This window comes from Trichechus manatus, unplaced genomic scaffold (genome assembly GCF_000243295.1).
Source record: "Trichechus manatus latirostris isolate Lorelei unplaced genomic scaffold, TriManLat1.0 scaffold00108, whole genome shotgun sequence".
Taxonomy (NCBI): Eukaryota; Metazoa; Chordata; class Mammalia; order Sirenia; family Trichechidae; genus Trichechus; species Trichechus manatus.
In genome coordinates, this window is record NW_004444044.1 from 6336607 (window position 1) to 6352084 (window position 15478).

Here is a 15478-nt window from a genome sequence, read left to right on the forward strand (position 1 = left end):
TTATCTTCTCTCAAATGTCTTTCAGCAGAATATCCATCTTAATACGAAGGATAATAGACTTTCAAATGGAAGCCGTTAAAGGGGGAAGGAGAAGAGTATAATGGCTAAAACAATATGATATGATATGCAACTAAAATGCTTTTCATATAATAATAAATCAATAAATGTGTTTAAATAATTAAACATGATTTATTTCTTATCCTGGTATTTTTTGTTTGCCCTGGTATATGTTTTGAATAGAAAAATGAGCTACTATCAAACCAAACATGGTCTATCTTATGAAGCCATGGAATTTCAGCAATCCAGTATTAAATTACTTCCAGACAGCACAGCCTTGCTCTGTCTATACTGCTTTTCCTAAAGGATTCTCAATTCCTAAAATAGCTGTCTTCTTTGTAAAGTGATGAGGCAGATTTCCAGGTTAGGTGGTAAATCTGTCAGATTTTTCCATGTATTTCCACTCGTAACTAGATGAGCGTCCATATCCTCGTCTGAAAAAGAATATTCATATTCATCTTTGGTGGTTGTTGCAAGGACTAAATAAGATAGAGTAAAACTACCAAACACGGTACCTAGCATATAGAAGGCATCCAAGAAATGTAACTTGAATCTGAGCATTGTGATCCAGCCTAGAGTCCTACAGCTTCAAGATGCATGTTTTGTCACTGGTCCATTATATGCAAGACTCAACAATTAACTATTATCTATTTTTTCCTTCTTTAGATCCCTTTCCAAATACTCTGAGAGAAGTTCAAGTAGAGATTATAAGCAATGATGTATGCAACAAGGTTCATGTATATGGTGGTGCTGTGTCATCAGGAATGATATGTGCTGGATTCTTGGAAGGAAAATGAGATGCCTGTGAGGTAAGAATAGACTCAAATCCACAAAAATGACTGTTAAGAAGACATGAACTTGCTGACCATAGACCAATGTCATTTCACATAATTTCATGAAATTAAATTGTAGAAAAGAGTGTATGAACCATAAAAAATAATCCTGGTTTAACACCCTATTATTGTTTACCACCATATGTAAAAAATGGCCACCAGATGCAAATTAGGACTATGATTAGAGAGATGACCTGGAAGCAGATAGTAGAAACCAGTTCAGGTAGCCATACAATTATGGCTTCAAGCTATAGTCAATATCTAATCCTCACTAATTGCAAGGTGCTGTGGGATGAGGACTACAGATGTCACCATGGCCAATCGAGAGTTGTCTCACTGGTGCCTAAACCTTTAACCTTAAAATAGGGCACATCCAGATAGAATTACACTATTTGGAAACAAACAAACAAAAAACCTTATTTATCTACACTTATTCATTATTAAGTGTTTTGTGACTTACCAATAAAATCTAGAAACTAATTAAATAACTTTTCCCCACCCATATATAGCTTTAATTTTAAGCATTAAGCATTTAAAGAGAATGTCGTTTTAAAGTCTAGATATTCAAAGGACTAAAAATAGATAACTAAAATAGTAAATATTTTACATACAGCATTTGAGACTGGGCTCAACAAGTTAGCAATTTTTTGAAGTATTAGAAACGGCTTTTGAGAATTTTGGAGCCCTGGTAGCACAGTGGTTAAGAGCTCGTCTGCTCACCAAAAGGTCAGCAGTTTGAATCCACTACCTGCTACTTGGAAATCCTAGGGGACAGTTCTACTCTGTCCTATAGGGTCTCTATGATTCTGAATTGACTGGATGGCAATACAAAGGTGCCACTATTGATCTGCCATTGGCTGTTTGTTATGAGATAGTAATAAACATTCTATTACTTTTTTTTCAAAATTATGCCAGGGAATGTGGCAGTTACTGGAGGAAACATAAAGTTCATATAAAAAAAAAATAATCTATTTCCACAAGGAATTTACAATCTAATAGCACAAAGTAACTAAAACAAAACAAAACAAAAACCAAACAGATCAGGAGTTGGCTACATTCTCTGAAGTCTCACTTCTCTCCCTCGAGCCGTCTGGGGTAGAGAGAAGCAGAAGCAACACCTGTGATCCAAAACACAACTTGATCACATGACCTTAGAGGAGAAACATAATAAATATATATAGGAGCAGATGTTCTCTTTCCACTGGATTTTTTTTTTTGGGGGGGGTGGGGGGAAGTTCACTTTCCCTTGCTCCTTTTTACCACTAGGATAGTAAAATGGTGAGGACCTAAATTAGGATGTGGGCCTAAGGGAAAGGAGCTGAGGATGAATGTTTTGGGTGTAGGCTAGGGTTTTCTCTGTCCACTGAACATTGGAGGTTACTTACTAAGAAGTATGGGAAGAGAAGGGAAGGGGAGTGAACTAAAGGCACAAGGCTTTAGACCTCGATTCCTGATTCAAACGAGACAATTTCTTTTATGAAGAAGTCTGTGTTAGGCTGCCACATAATATTTCCTTTTAGTGAATAGTTGTTGTTAGGTGCCCTTTGCATGTCTTTCTCCTCTCAAGTCTATTGCTGCACAGGGTACTGCAACCAGGATACCTTGCTCTCAGCTAGTGTGAGTGGAGTAACAAGGTGTAATTCAAATTCAAAGCGAGGGGTTTTTTTCTGTCTAACAGATTTAGAAGCTTCATGGAGGAGGTGACATTTTAGTTGAGTCTTGAGGTTATCATTTAGGTAAGAACTGGCTGCCTGGGCTTAGGTTCAGTTTGTGAACATTGTTTATACAGAGCAGAAATAAAACTTTTACAAGAATAAAACTGAAACCTTGGCTTTATTCACATTACCTTCCAGATGAGGTCATTAACAGACAGTAAGTAGTAAGTAATGCTAATGGTAAGTAAAATAGTATTATTTATGCAGATATCAATACAAAATATTAATTTATTAGACTTTCAGCTGATTAACTTTCATTTCTGACACCCCTTGATTGATCGCATTGACCATATTTTTTTTTTTCTTCTTCTCCAGGGTGATTCTGGAGGACCTCTGGTTATTGCACGTGATACAAACATCTGGTATCTTATTGGAATGGTAAGCTGGGGAATAGACTGTGGGAAAAAAAAACAAACCTAGACTTTATACCAAAGTGACTTGTTACTGGGACTGGATTAAATCTAAAACGAACATCTGATGCAACAGTCATGAGTGCTTGTGGGTTATGAGTGGGTATCTAGCAAATTGTGTTTAGTATGTGTTGCATGTGTACTGTTATCAACTCTCCCCTTAAACATGAGGAAGGCAGGCTTTCTTTCACATCATCTGATGTGTTTTGCTTGTCATGGGCAAGAAGATACTGTCAACTCCACAAAGATCTGCCATTGCTGATAAGTATCTCTGGTTACTTCCTTGCTCATCTTTGTGTTCCTACTGTACACTACCCATTTTAGAATAATCCAGCAGTTTAATCAGATAAGTACCAACTGGTTAAGCAGTCTCTACGTTTTCACTGACAGAGCATGCTGCCTTACCCTGATGAATTCATAGTTTTTGTACTCCTCATCAAATAATCCTCATTAAGAATGTGTGGATACACTGTAGTAGGCAAATCAAGGGAATTAGTTTTGGTCAACGCTAACATAAATGATGGTGGTGGGAGAGGGACACTAGATATGAAACCGGGTCACAAGAGGTGGCACTACTGTGAGTCCTCTCTCCTTTGCCCTTAGATGTGCCCTCTCCTTGGAATTCGGAAAAAGTTGACAGTTATATTGACACCAATAGTTCAGAATTTAGTCTTTAAACAACTACAATGACGTTTACTCTGGAGCAATACATAAATCTTTGGATCAAACACCAGGAAACTGGAGATATTGCCTAGCATAGGATTCTGCTCTACATAATGTAAAAGTGCCTTTCAATACTTAGAACTTAAAGGCAAAGTTTCTTGGCCTTTTATTAAGCGGAAATGAGAAGAAGAGGCAAGGACTCAGTGAGAAGGAACTAGTTTCAGCCCCCTCTCTAAAAAATGGGAGAAGATCCAATCCTAATGTAAATTGACTTTTCATTTCTGTTTCATTATGAGTGACTTTTGAAAGCAATACCAGTTGCTATCGAGTCTATTCCAACACCATAGAACTGTTCTCCAAAAGGTTTTCAACCGCTGATTTTTCTCAAGTAGATTGCCAGGCCTTTCTTTCAAGGAGCCTCTGGGTGGACTCCAAACTCCAGCTTCTCTGTTAGCAGCTGAGGGTATTAACTGTTTGCACCACCCAGGGACTCCATTTAAACAGAGAGATTTCTCTTAATGCATTTTATTTTCTTAACAGTTTTATTTTCAACAAACTCTAAAGCAATTAAGAGACCCAAAGAATGGGAGGCCAATAAAAATTAGATATTCAAAAACAACCTTAAATGAGGAGCCAATATAAAATTAGACATCACTGAACAATTTTTTTTATTGTGCTTTAAGTAAAAGTTTACAGTTTAAGTCGGTTTCTCATATAAAAATTTATACACACATTGCTATGTGACCCTAGCTGCTCTCCCGATAATGTGACAGCACGCTCCTCCTTTCCATCCCAGATTTCCCATGTCCATTCAACCACCTCCTGTCCCTGTTTTGCCTTCTCATCTCACCTCCAGACAGGAACTGCCCATTTAGTCTCATGTATCTACTTGAGCTAAGAAGCACTCTCTTCATGAGTATCATTTTATGTCCCATAGTCTAATCTTTGAAGAGTTGGCTTCGGGAATGGTTTCAGTTCTGGGCTAACAGAGAGTCTGGGGGCCATGTCTTCTGGGGTTCCTCCAGTCTCAATTACTGAACAATTTGACACAAAATTTTGGTAAAGACTTTAATGTAATTGGTAAAGATTTTTATTGTAAATATTTAGATTTACTGTTAAAAATATCAGGTATTTTGCACAATGGTATTTATAGAGAATATTTAAATAATCAAGAAAGCATCTTTGTAATGGTTTTGTTGTTGTTGTTAGCTGCTGTCTAGTTGGCCCCCAACTTATGGCAGCCCCATGCACAACAGAATGAAATGCTGCCCAGTCCTGTCGCATTCCTATGATGAATTGCTCATCAGACCATTATGATCCATAGAGTTTTCACCGGCTGATTTTCGGAAGTAGACCACCAGGTCTTTCTTCCTAGCACATCTTAGTCTGAAAGCCCTGCTGAAACCTGTTCAGCTTATTAGCAACACGCAAGCCTCCAGAGACAGATGAGTGGTGGCTGTGTATGAGATGCACTGTCCAGGAACTGAACCCAGGTCTCCCGCACTGAAGAATTCTACCACTAAACCACTAATGTCCTCATATTTGGAATGGCTTAATTATTATGACAAAATGGTCATCTTCATTCGTATTTAAATGCATATTTTGTGGGACTTACATTGACTGTGGACTAGTGTTCAACAAAGATCAAGCTTTTTCTGTCTGATTCTGTGCATATTAACATTTATTTGCTTCCTTCCCCCTTTTATATTTAATTTAATGAAATAACTGTTTGTGTTAAGATATTCTTTTGTGTTTTATATCCAGTAAGAGTCTCTCTTGCCCCATATAATATTATACTGTATACATTAAAATATATTTATGGTAATAAACTCAAACTCATTCTTTCTGAATCATAACTATAATACAGAATTTCTCAACCTTGGCACTACCGACATTTTGGTACAAGAATTATTTGTTGGAGGGGGGCTACCCTGTATACTGTAGGATGTTTAGCAACATTTCCTTTCCTCTACACATCAAATGACAGTTGTAAAAAACAAAATCATCTCCAGATATTGTCAAATATTCCCTGGGGGCAAAATCACCACTAGTTGAGAACCACTGCAATGGGATCAATAGTTGGAGGGAAAAAAAAAAAAATCACTGTTAAAAATTATGCAACTCATCATTTTCTTACATGTGTTTAGAAATATCTTTCTTCTCATTTTTATAATGTTGACTCATTGAAAATGCTGAAAGACCATCTATCATGACCACACACATATTTATACAATCTTAACCCAATTAAGATCTTTGAGAACTGAATCTAGCTGGAAGAAGGAGTTTGTCTGAAGATTAAGATGCTACAGGCAAATAATTCATACACACACACACACACACACACACACATACACACACACACAGAGAAGTGAGTTACTTTCAAGTACCTAAATCCTGAATAATCGCACAGGCATACTCTATTTAGTATTCTCAGAATGCATAATAGATATTACTTGAGAAGGTGTTATGTGGCTGACGCAGAGTGGCTCAGTCCATCACCGACTAACACTACAAAGTGGAGTATAGACAATCGGATAGCATCACTAAGCACTAAAAGCTGTACTGTCCAATTGGTAGTCATTAGCCAGATGGGGCTATTTAAATTTAAATTAATTAAAATTAAATCAGATGAAAAATTCATTTCTTCAGTCATTCTAGTCACATTTCAAGCACAAAATAATCAATGTGGCTAGTAGCTACCATATTGAGCAGCACAGATATAGAACGGTTCCATCATCACAGAAAGTTCTACTGGACATCATTGACCCAGTGCATTCTATGCAGTCACTTACATAATCACTTATTCATTCATCTAACAAACATTTCTTGAACCTCTACTATGTGTCATGCACGACTCCAGACCTTGGGTATACAAATGTGAATAAAATCAAGTCCCTGTTCTCAAGTTCAGATAAAGAGGTAAAGTGTTTTTAATAACTGCCACTGAAAATAGTAGACCTTTTGGGGAGTGTGGTTGGCCAGGCATAGCATAGCCACTTTAAGACTCTCATTCCTCTACTGGCACTAGGTCCACTAGTGGAATTGGGCATTTCTGTATGAGCTATAGCAGGCCCACCAGAGATCCACCAGAGAGGTGAGATTCAAGTGGTCAGAAACTAGTTTCTCGACCTTCCTTACAAAACGATTCCAGAATTTCCCACAATTGATAGTATATTAGAGAATCAAAAAAGTTTTGTTTTGTTTTTTTTCATCAGGAGGTTATTTCTTATTAGTGAGAAAGATACAATAATGGCAACCAAACAAAGCAGTAACAATTAATGCAGGAGCATCAGAGTGATTTAGGCACAAAAATTAAAAATATCAAATAATATTTTAAGCAAACAGCCAACCCAAATAAAACAAGGATTGGATTGTACAATCTGTTAATGTCATTTTATTGTAGTTTAATCCTGGAAATGTGGACCATACCTATGATCATTAAAACACTACAGGAAAGAAACTTAGACCCAAATGTGTTACTGTACTGCCATCTCCTGGTCCATGTTATTTTTAAAATATACTTTATTGTAATTTCATTTCACGTTATAAAGTTATACAGGCTCTTTTCCAACATAGTGTAGTATGAAGAAAAATCTTATAGGTGAGAGTAGAACTGCCCCATAGGGTTTCCAAGGATTCCCTGGTAGATCTGAACTGCTGACCTTTTGGTTAGTAGCCATAGCAATTAACTACTACACCACCAGGGCTCCATCTTGAACTGGAATGTGTAGGAAAGGTAAGTGGATGAAGCCTAGAGTGGAATGAGGGAATAGGTGGGAGAAAAACTTTTTAAGTGTCCCCCACCCCCAACACCCTGCCTTGTGCTGTATTGGCTTGAGACAATCTTTGCCTATATTTCTTACCAGAAACCAGTCACAACAGTCCAGACCACCAATTTAGGAAGTATCAGGGCAAAATCTCACTGAGGGGAAGAGTTTTTTAAAAAGGTGGTATCTTAGTTATCTAGTGCTGCTGTAAGAGAAATGCCACAAATTAATGGCTTTAACAAACAGAAATTTATTCTTTCACAGTCTAGTAGGCTAGAAGTCCAAATTCAAGGTGCCAGCTCCAGGGGAAGGCTTTCTCTCTCTGTCAGCTCTGGGGGAAGATCCTCGTCATCAATCTTCCCCTGGCCTAGTAGCTTCTCAGCACAAGGACCCCGGCCCAAAGGACACACTCTGCTCCCAGCACTGCTTTCTTGATGGTATGAGGTCTCCCTGTCTCTCTGCTCTCTTCTCCCTTTTATATCGCAAAAGAGATTGAGTTAAAACACAACCTAATTTTGTAGATTGAGTCCTGCCTCATTAACATAACTGCCACTAATCCCACTTCATTAACATCATAGAGGTAGGATTTACAACACTTAGGAAACTCACATCAGATGACAAAATGGTGGACAATCACACAATACGGGGAATCATAGCCTAGCCAAGTTAACACATATTTTGGGGGGACACAATTCAATTCATAACAGGTAGCAACTAGTCAGCTACTTTCAGACATTCTCTTTCCCACCTTCACCCTTCTCACCCTCCAGGGCATTAACGTTGAAGAAGACTGATTTCTTCCAGCGCTGCTTTACTCTAAGAGTTTATCAGTGAAACTCCCTTTACAGGAGTTGGTTGGTGGAGGGTCAGCAAATGGGAATGATCAATAATAGTTACTGTGGCCCCTTGGCCTCTATTATTTCAGGGCTCCATCATCCTCATGGATGAGTGTACCTCTGTGACTGCTTCTCCTCGTCTCTGACGTGGCCTACAGAGAAGAGCCACCACTGAACTTTTCAGTGATACTCAAGCCCTTTCACCAGTTCATTTCTAATGGCTCTGATAAATGATATGTCTTCTGGGCCCTCACATGGAATGTATTCCTCTGATGGGTCTTCTGGTTACATGTAATATATCTGTCCCAGCATGCCCATTTTCCTCAGCCTCTGTATTTCTTCCTCCACTTTCTGCCAGGGCAACTGAGGCTTTTCACTCAGCCTTGGCTATCATGTATTTCCTCCAGTCTGATAAGAGCCACCTTAGCAGCAAGTTTGCCTGATTTCCTTGGGTCCTTACCAAGGTGTTAAATTCCATATTTTGAGAAAGTGCTCCCAAGTCAATGAATTCTTGCTTATCCAGTCTTCCATTCCAGCTCCCTTGATCAAGAAATCTCAAAATCCAGTCCCAGGAACAGGAGTATTCCTCTGCCAATGCATTTTAGCTAATTCTTACAACTCCTTTTGTGCATAGTCACTTTCCTTCCTTATCGGGCCAAGCACATTCCCATTTGGGTTTCTGACCTGGAAGTTGGTTGAGGAGGTGGGAATATTTCCATAGGGGGCATTTGTTGACTGATGGGGAAACTGAAGCATCTTTCAACATAGCAGAATAGCTGACTCTTACAATGACAAGAGGGCCACTTCTGCAAGCTCTGAGGTCTCAGGTAGGCCTCCAGAATCAGCATCATTAAAGACATCCATGCCGTTGTCCCCATCTTATGTTTCAAGGTTCCAGGTTCTAACCATGGCCCAGCATAACAGACCTACCTTAACTCATTCAAGGCAGCATTCAAACATCTTGCCAACATTCAAACATCTCTGGAACACTGTGAATCAACCTGTTAGATCTTCAGCCTGGTGCTTAACTATGTCTACTTTTCCTCTGCGGGAATTAAGGGCCTTTTTGTAATTGGATTTCCTACTCAGCCTTTAGCAAAAAAAAAAAAAAACCCTTTGCCCTCGAGCTGATTCCAACTCATAGTGACCCTACAGGAAAGAGTAGAACTGCCCTATAGGGTTTCCAAGGAGAGACTGGTGGACTTGAACTGCTGACTTTTTGGTTAGTAGCCATGCTCTTAACCACTGCGGCAACAGGGCTCCACACAGCCTTTAACTGATTGTAAATGGACCTAAGTTTCTCCTCATCCCTCAGCAGGGCAACAATACAATTTAGCAGTAACCAGCTAACTCCACTGTCTTTGTAGGTATTTCCTCACCTTATCTTGCAAATGCCTAACCATCACACCTGTAATGGAGTTGCCTCCACCAGGAAGCTTTCCCAGGTCACCAATAGTGAAATCCTTAGCAACTCAGCTACCATTTTATGCCAGGTATTATCTGTGCCCGCATACCACTCAGGTTGGCACTCCCTTTGCCCAAAAGGCAGTGAAGTGAGTTAGTCAGTCCTAAATTTTCTCAGACTGATCAAAAACCATTCCACTCAGAACTCAAGATGGGATTTGCAGTGCAAGAGATTTATTGAGGATAATTTCTGTGAGGGAAAATGAGATGCAAGCTGGAGAGTCAGAGGGAGCCTTCAGTACAGTGCAGTGCTGTTCTGACACCTGTGTAGTACAGACAGAAGAAAGAAGAGTTGGATAGGAAAAGTCTCACATGGAAGCACAGTTCCAAGAAAATTCAGTCAGGACTATGAGGAAGCCTCAAGGCAAGGTCTCCCATCAGAGGAGTCCCACATCTCCCAGGAATGGACCTGCCTTAATATCTCTGTTGTGCTTAGTCATAGGCTGAGAGAAGCCTGTGAAAAGCACGTCTGTGTGAATGCAGTGGTGGGCTCAGAGGATATCAGCTGGGGCCATTTGTCAATTATACACCCCATAGCAAGAGGTCTGAGAGGTTCATTTCCATAGTCATTACAACTACAAATCCCTGCCCAAACTACACAAAGAAATGGATTATAGAACAAAATGAGAAAGGGAAAATGTTAACGTTAATACAAAAACAATCTTTGTACCTAGAATGAGGAGTATATTTTTTAAAGCAAAGAATCAAAAGTATAAATTAAAGGAAATTATGAATTTGACAACATACAATTTTGACTTTCTGTTAGGCAAACACTATGCATAGAATAGGTGAAGATATTTGAAATGCCTAAATCTGACAATGTAGTGATTGTGTAGAACACATACACACACACTCCTGCAAATCAACAAGAAAAAAGAGCAATCTTAGTAAAAAATATGCGCAAAGGATATTAAAAGGAAATTTACAAAAAATGGACTCAAAAAGCTAGCAAGCATTTAAAGAAATGCTCATAATACTAGTACTCAGAGAAATACAATTAAAACAAGAGAAAGACATCACTTTACACCTAACAGACAAGTGGAATAATACCCAGTGTAGGTAATGAGATGTAGAACTTCCATGGATTGCTAGTGCTAACAGTCAACATTAATCAAATTATATCTTTGCATGCCACGTTGTTGTTGTTAGGTGCCATTGAGTCGGTTCCAACTCATAGCGACCCTGTGTACAACAGAATGAAACGTTACACGGTCCTGCACCATCCTCATAATCACTGCTATGTTTGACCCCATTGTTGCAGCCACGGTGTCAATCGACTTTGTTGAAGGTCTTCCTCTTTTTCACTGAACCTCTACTTTACCAAACATGATGTTCTTCTCCAGGGAATGGTCTCTCTGGATAACATGTCCAAAGCACATGAGATGAAAATGACTAAAACTAAAAATCAGGAATTCTTCATTTGAAAAGAAGTTGGTTATGAAAGTGGAGACTTAGAGCAGAAGACAAAACACAAATCCTTGAGTAATGCTTCCAATTGTCACAGCCTTCAGACTCATTGATTCATTCTTGTATTTAATTGTTGAAGGAAGGAGAGAGCATTTTCTCAGGTCGAATAAACTTTTCAAGGTGTTAGAGTAAGAGGTGAAGGATTATGCTCAAATTCTACGCAGAACAATCATCATAGAAAGATTTCATTTCTCAGAGTTGCAGGCAATAGATAGTTTTTGTACATTAATCTTTTAACTTAGTTTGTTATATTCCTAATACTTGTAATTAACTGCACTGACAACTTTGATTGGAATAAATACATTAACACATTCCCTTCTTTCTGTTCAACTTTATTAAAATCGTGGACAGTATGATAGCTACACCTATGATATTCCCAGATCATTATCCAAGCCATGTTCTTTTGCTTGCCTGAAACAGCCTCTTATGAAAGCATAAAACAGCCTTATACTAAAATCTCTAGAACAACAGTTTTCACAGGGACCATCTCTCAGAAGGAGATACAGGGATGATGAGTAAGTGAACTTACTGGTCTCCCCTGCCCACGTCAACTCAGAACTGATTCCAGGTGATTTGTTTTAGGTATTTAGCTTTAGTAAAAGATTCATTCAGAACAAATGGTTCCACTGCCTCATCCTTGCCCTAAATAAAAGTTGTGATTGCACGTTCTAGGAGGATATTTGCTGTATTTTATGCCCAAGTTCAATAGAAATAGAGAGATCGAGTATAGATTGTTGTGTAAATAAAAAAGATTGTGAAGAGAGTAAATGAAGGCTATGACAACTGAATGGGTGTGGAAGACCAAGGAATGGATAGAAAGGGATTAATTAGAGAACAATGTCAAGTTTGGACATATTAAATTTGAGAGGTCAGAAATAGATATTGTCAGAACACATAGAACTACTCCAGGAAGTCACAGGAAACTGCAGGACTTTAATTCAGAAGAAATACAATAACTGTGTATAGAGATTTAGGGGTCATATGTATACAGATGATATTTGAACCTGTGGCAGTAGAATAGATCACCAAATGGAAAAGCATGCTCAGGAACTTGGAGTGAACGGAAGGTGGGAATGGTGTCAGCAGAAATAAAAAGGAGAACAACAACAACAAAAAAAAAATCATGGAAATCAAGGGAGGAGAGAATTCATAAGGAATGTGTGATTAGCAATACAGAATATCATACAAGATTAAGAAAGGCTTATGGATTTGATATTCGAAGGAAATGAATGGTTTTAAAGAAAAATTTCAACAATGTGGCGTGAATTGATTTTTTAAAATAGAGTTTTAGAATTAAAAGGAATAATACAAGTCATCTACTGCAACTAGCCACCCAGTGATTTCTCTCTCAGGTTATCCCTTTCAAGGGTTGGTCCAACTGAGACTTACCAGTTGCAAGGGTCTCATCACATCCCCTGGCAATGCTGTCAACCTGTTGGTAGCTCCAATTGTTAGAAAATCACTAATGGTATGTTCACACTAATTTTAAATTCTTTTATTTGTTAGCCTTCCAAATATTTTCTGACGGTAATTGTTTCCCTCAAGCTATACTATTTGTCATTACCATGGTGGCTCCTAACTGTTAAACATACTTCAATGGGTTGATTTTCCTCATAAAGAGTGATGCTTAGAAAGCAATACAATCGTCCTCTTTTTGTCTGAAAGCACAGAGTCAGAATAGGACTCTCTTATTCTTAGATTCTAACATCTGTAAAAGGATTCTAAAATTTAAACTTAAGGGAGATGCCAAGAATGTGTAATTGTGAAATTCCCAGGAGGGCTGCCAAATCACTTTGAATTGTGGTGTTGGCGAAGAATATTGAATATACCATGGACTGCCAATAGAACGAACATATCTGTCTTGGAAGAAGTACAGCCAGGACGGTGAAACTTTGTCTCATGTACTTTCAACATGTTATCAGGAGGGACCAGTCCTGGAATAGGACATCATACTTGGTAAATAAAGGGTCAGAGAAAAAGAGAAAGATCCTCAACTAGATGGATTGGCACAGTGGCTGCAACAATGGGCTCAAGCATAACAATTGTGAGGATGGTGCAGGACTGGGCAGCGTTTCCTTCTGTTGTACGGAGGGGTGTTATGAGTCTGAACCAACTCAAACACACCTAACAACATAAAACAGGTGAAGGATTCTCATTTGAAAGGTCTTATATTTTATGTCTATTACATTTTATTCCATTGGATTCATTGAATTTCTCCATTTGGCAAAGGTCACTTGGAATTGCATTTAATAGTGTTATTTTCATTTGAGGCCTAGATACTTTGTTGCTAATCAAAAAGGGTTAAAAATGGGGGAGGGAGTAAGATGGAGAGAAAAATTGTAGAATGAGAAGGAGATAGGGTCAAAGGAAAGTTTTTTTGCTCTTGTTTCATTTTGGTTTTGCTTTTTTTTTCAATAAAGTATTTAAGGTCTACAATTTATACACACAGTTAAATTAATCAATAAGGCAGGCATTACAAAATAGTGTGTGGTATTAAATAAAAGAACATTGGTAATAATATCAGAACATCTGGATCTAATTTCCAGCTCTACCACTAACTGAGGCAATTTATACTATTCATTTAATTTCTATAAATCTTTCTAAAATAGGATCATCAATAATTTATTCAGACTGCTGAAAGTATAAAATGAGATAATATATAATTAAATAAATTTGTACACTATAAAATAATATACTGAGGTTTGTTGATAATAAAAATAATTATGATAAATAAGATGCATAAATAAGCAGATACAATGGATACAACAGTCTCAGAAGAAGTGAGAGGTAATAGTATCAAGAGCAAAGAGACAGGATTAGAACGTAGATAAGAATATTTTATTTTCCAAAACCAATGGCCAGCAAAAAATGAAGAAGATTAAAAAAAAAAAAAAGATTTTGGAGGTTCAGAAAAAGGATGCTAAAGGACTTACATTATGTGGCTTTATTATCCATTACTAGGAACTACATAAGTGGGAAGATTGGGCCATCCTATAAATGTATGTTGTTGCTCGGTGCCATCAACTCGCTTCTGACTCATAGTGACACTGTACAACAGAACAAAACACTGCCCAGTCCTCACTCTCATTGCTATACTTGAGCCCACCATTACAGCCAGTGTGTCAATCTGTCTTCTCGAGGGTTCTCCTCTTTTGCTGACATTCTACTTTACCAAAGATGATGTCCTTCTCAGAAGTCAAGGAGATATAAAGAAATAAAAGACGTACAAACTTAGAAAAATAGGGATAAATATCAAGGTAACCGTGAAGGAAACTAACAATCCTACATGTCAAAATAAAAAACAAGAAAAACATAAAGACTCAGCAAATACAAAATCAACAACAATGAAAAAGATGAAAAGAAAATACATAAAGAAAAACTACTCAGCACAGAAAATTAAATGCAATAAAGAAACTGTCAACACACAAAAAAGACATCAAAATGACAGCACTAAACTCATACTTATCAATAACTATGCTGAATGTAAACGGACTAAATGCATCAGTAAAGAGACAGAGAGTGGCAGATTGGATTAAAAAACACGATCCTTCTATATGCTGCCTACAAGAGACACACCTCAGACTTAAAGACACAAACAGACTAAAACTCAAAGGATGGGAAAAAATATATCAAACAAACAACAATCAAAAAAGAGCAGGAGTGGCAGTATTAATCTCTGGCAAAAAAGACTTTAGAGTAAAATCCACCACAAAGGATAAGGAAGGACACTATACAATGATTAAAGGGTCAATACATCAGGAGGACATAACTACAATAAATATTTATGCACCCCATGACAGGGCTCCAAAATACATAAAACGAAACTCTAACAGCATTGAAAAGAGAGATAGACAGTTCCACAATAGTAGTAGGAGGCTTCAACACACCACTTTTAGTGAAGGACAGAACACCCAGAAAGAAGCTCAGCGAAGACACGGAAGATCTAAATGCTACAATCAACTTGATCTCGTGGACATATACTGAACACTCCACCCAACAGCAGCCAAGTATACTTTGTTTTCCAATGCACGTGGAATATTCTCCAGAATAGACCACATACTAGCCCATAAAGCAAGGCTTAACAAAATCCAAAGCAACAAAATATTACAAAGCATCTTTTCTGACCATAAAACTATTAAAGTGGAAATCAATAACAGAAAAAGCAAGAAAAAAATCAAACACATGGAAACTGAACAACACCTTGCTCAAAAACTACTGGGTTATAGAAGAAATTAAGGATGGAATAAAGAAACTCATAGAATCAAA

At 37.9% G+C, this 15478-nt stretch overlaps 2 protein-coding genes across 2 annotated transcripts in view; both read left to right on the plus strand.

Annotated features, from left to right (window-relative positions):
* Positions 1-3568, plus strand: part of LOC101353581 (transmembrane protease serine 11G-like) — a 36534-nt gene extending 32966 nt beyond the window's left edge. Inside the window, 3 exon segments of the mRNA XM_023737817.1 lie at positions 724-866; positions 2921-3004; positions 3006-3568. Coding sequence (XP_023593585.1) covers positions 724-866; positions 2921-3004; positions 3006-3083 — 305 coding nt within the window. The 3' untranslated portion in view covers positions 3084-3568.
* Positions 3569-13968: 10400 nt separating this feature from the next.
* Positions 13969-15478, plus strand: part of TMPRSS11A (transmembrane serine protease 11A) — a 70843-nt gene continuing 69333 nt past the window's right edge. Inside the window, exon 1 of the mRNA XM_023737818.1 lies at positions 13969-13999. Within this exon, the coding sequence (XP_023593586.1) occupies positions 13969-13999 (31 nt within the window). The remainder of the gene's footprint in view (positions 14000-15478) is intronic.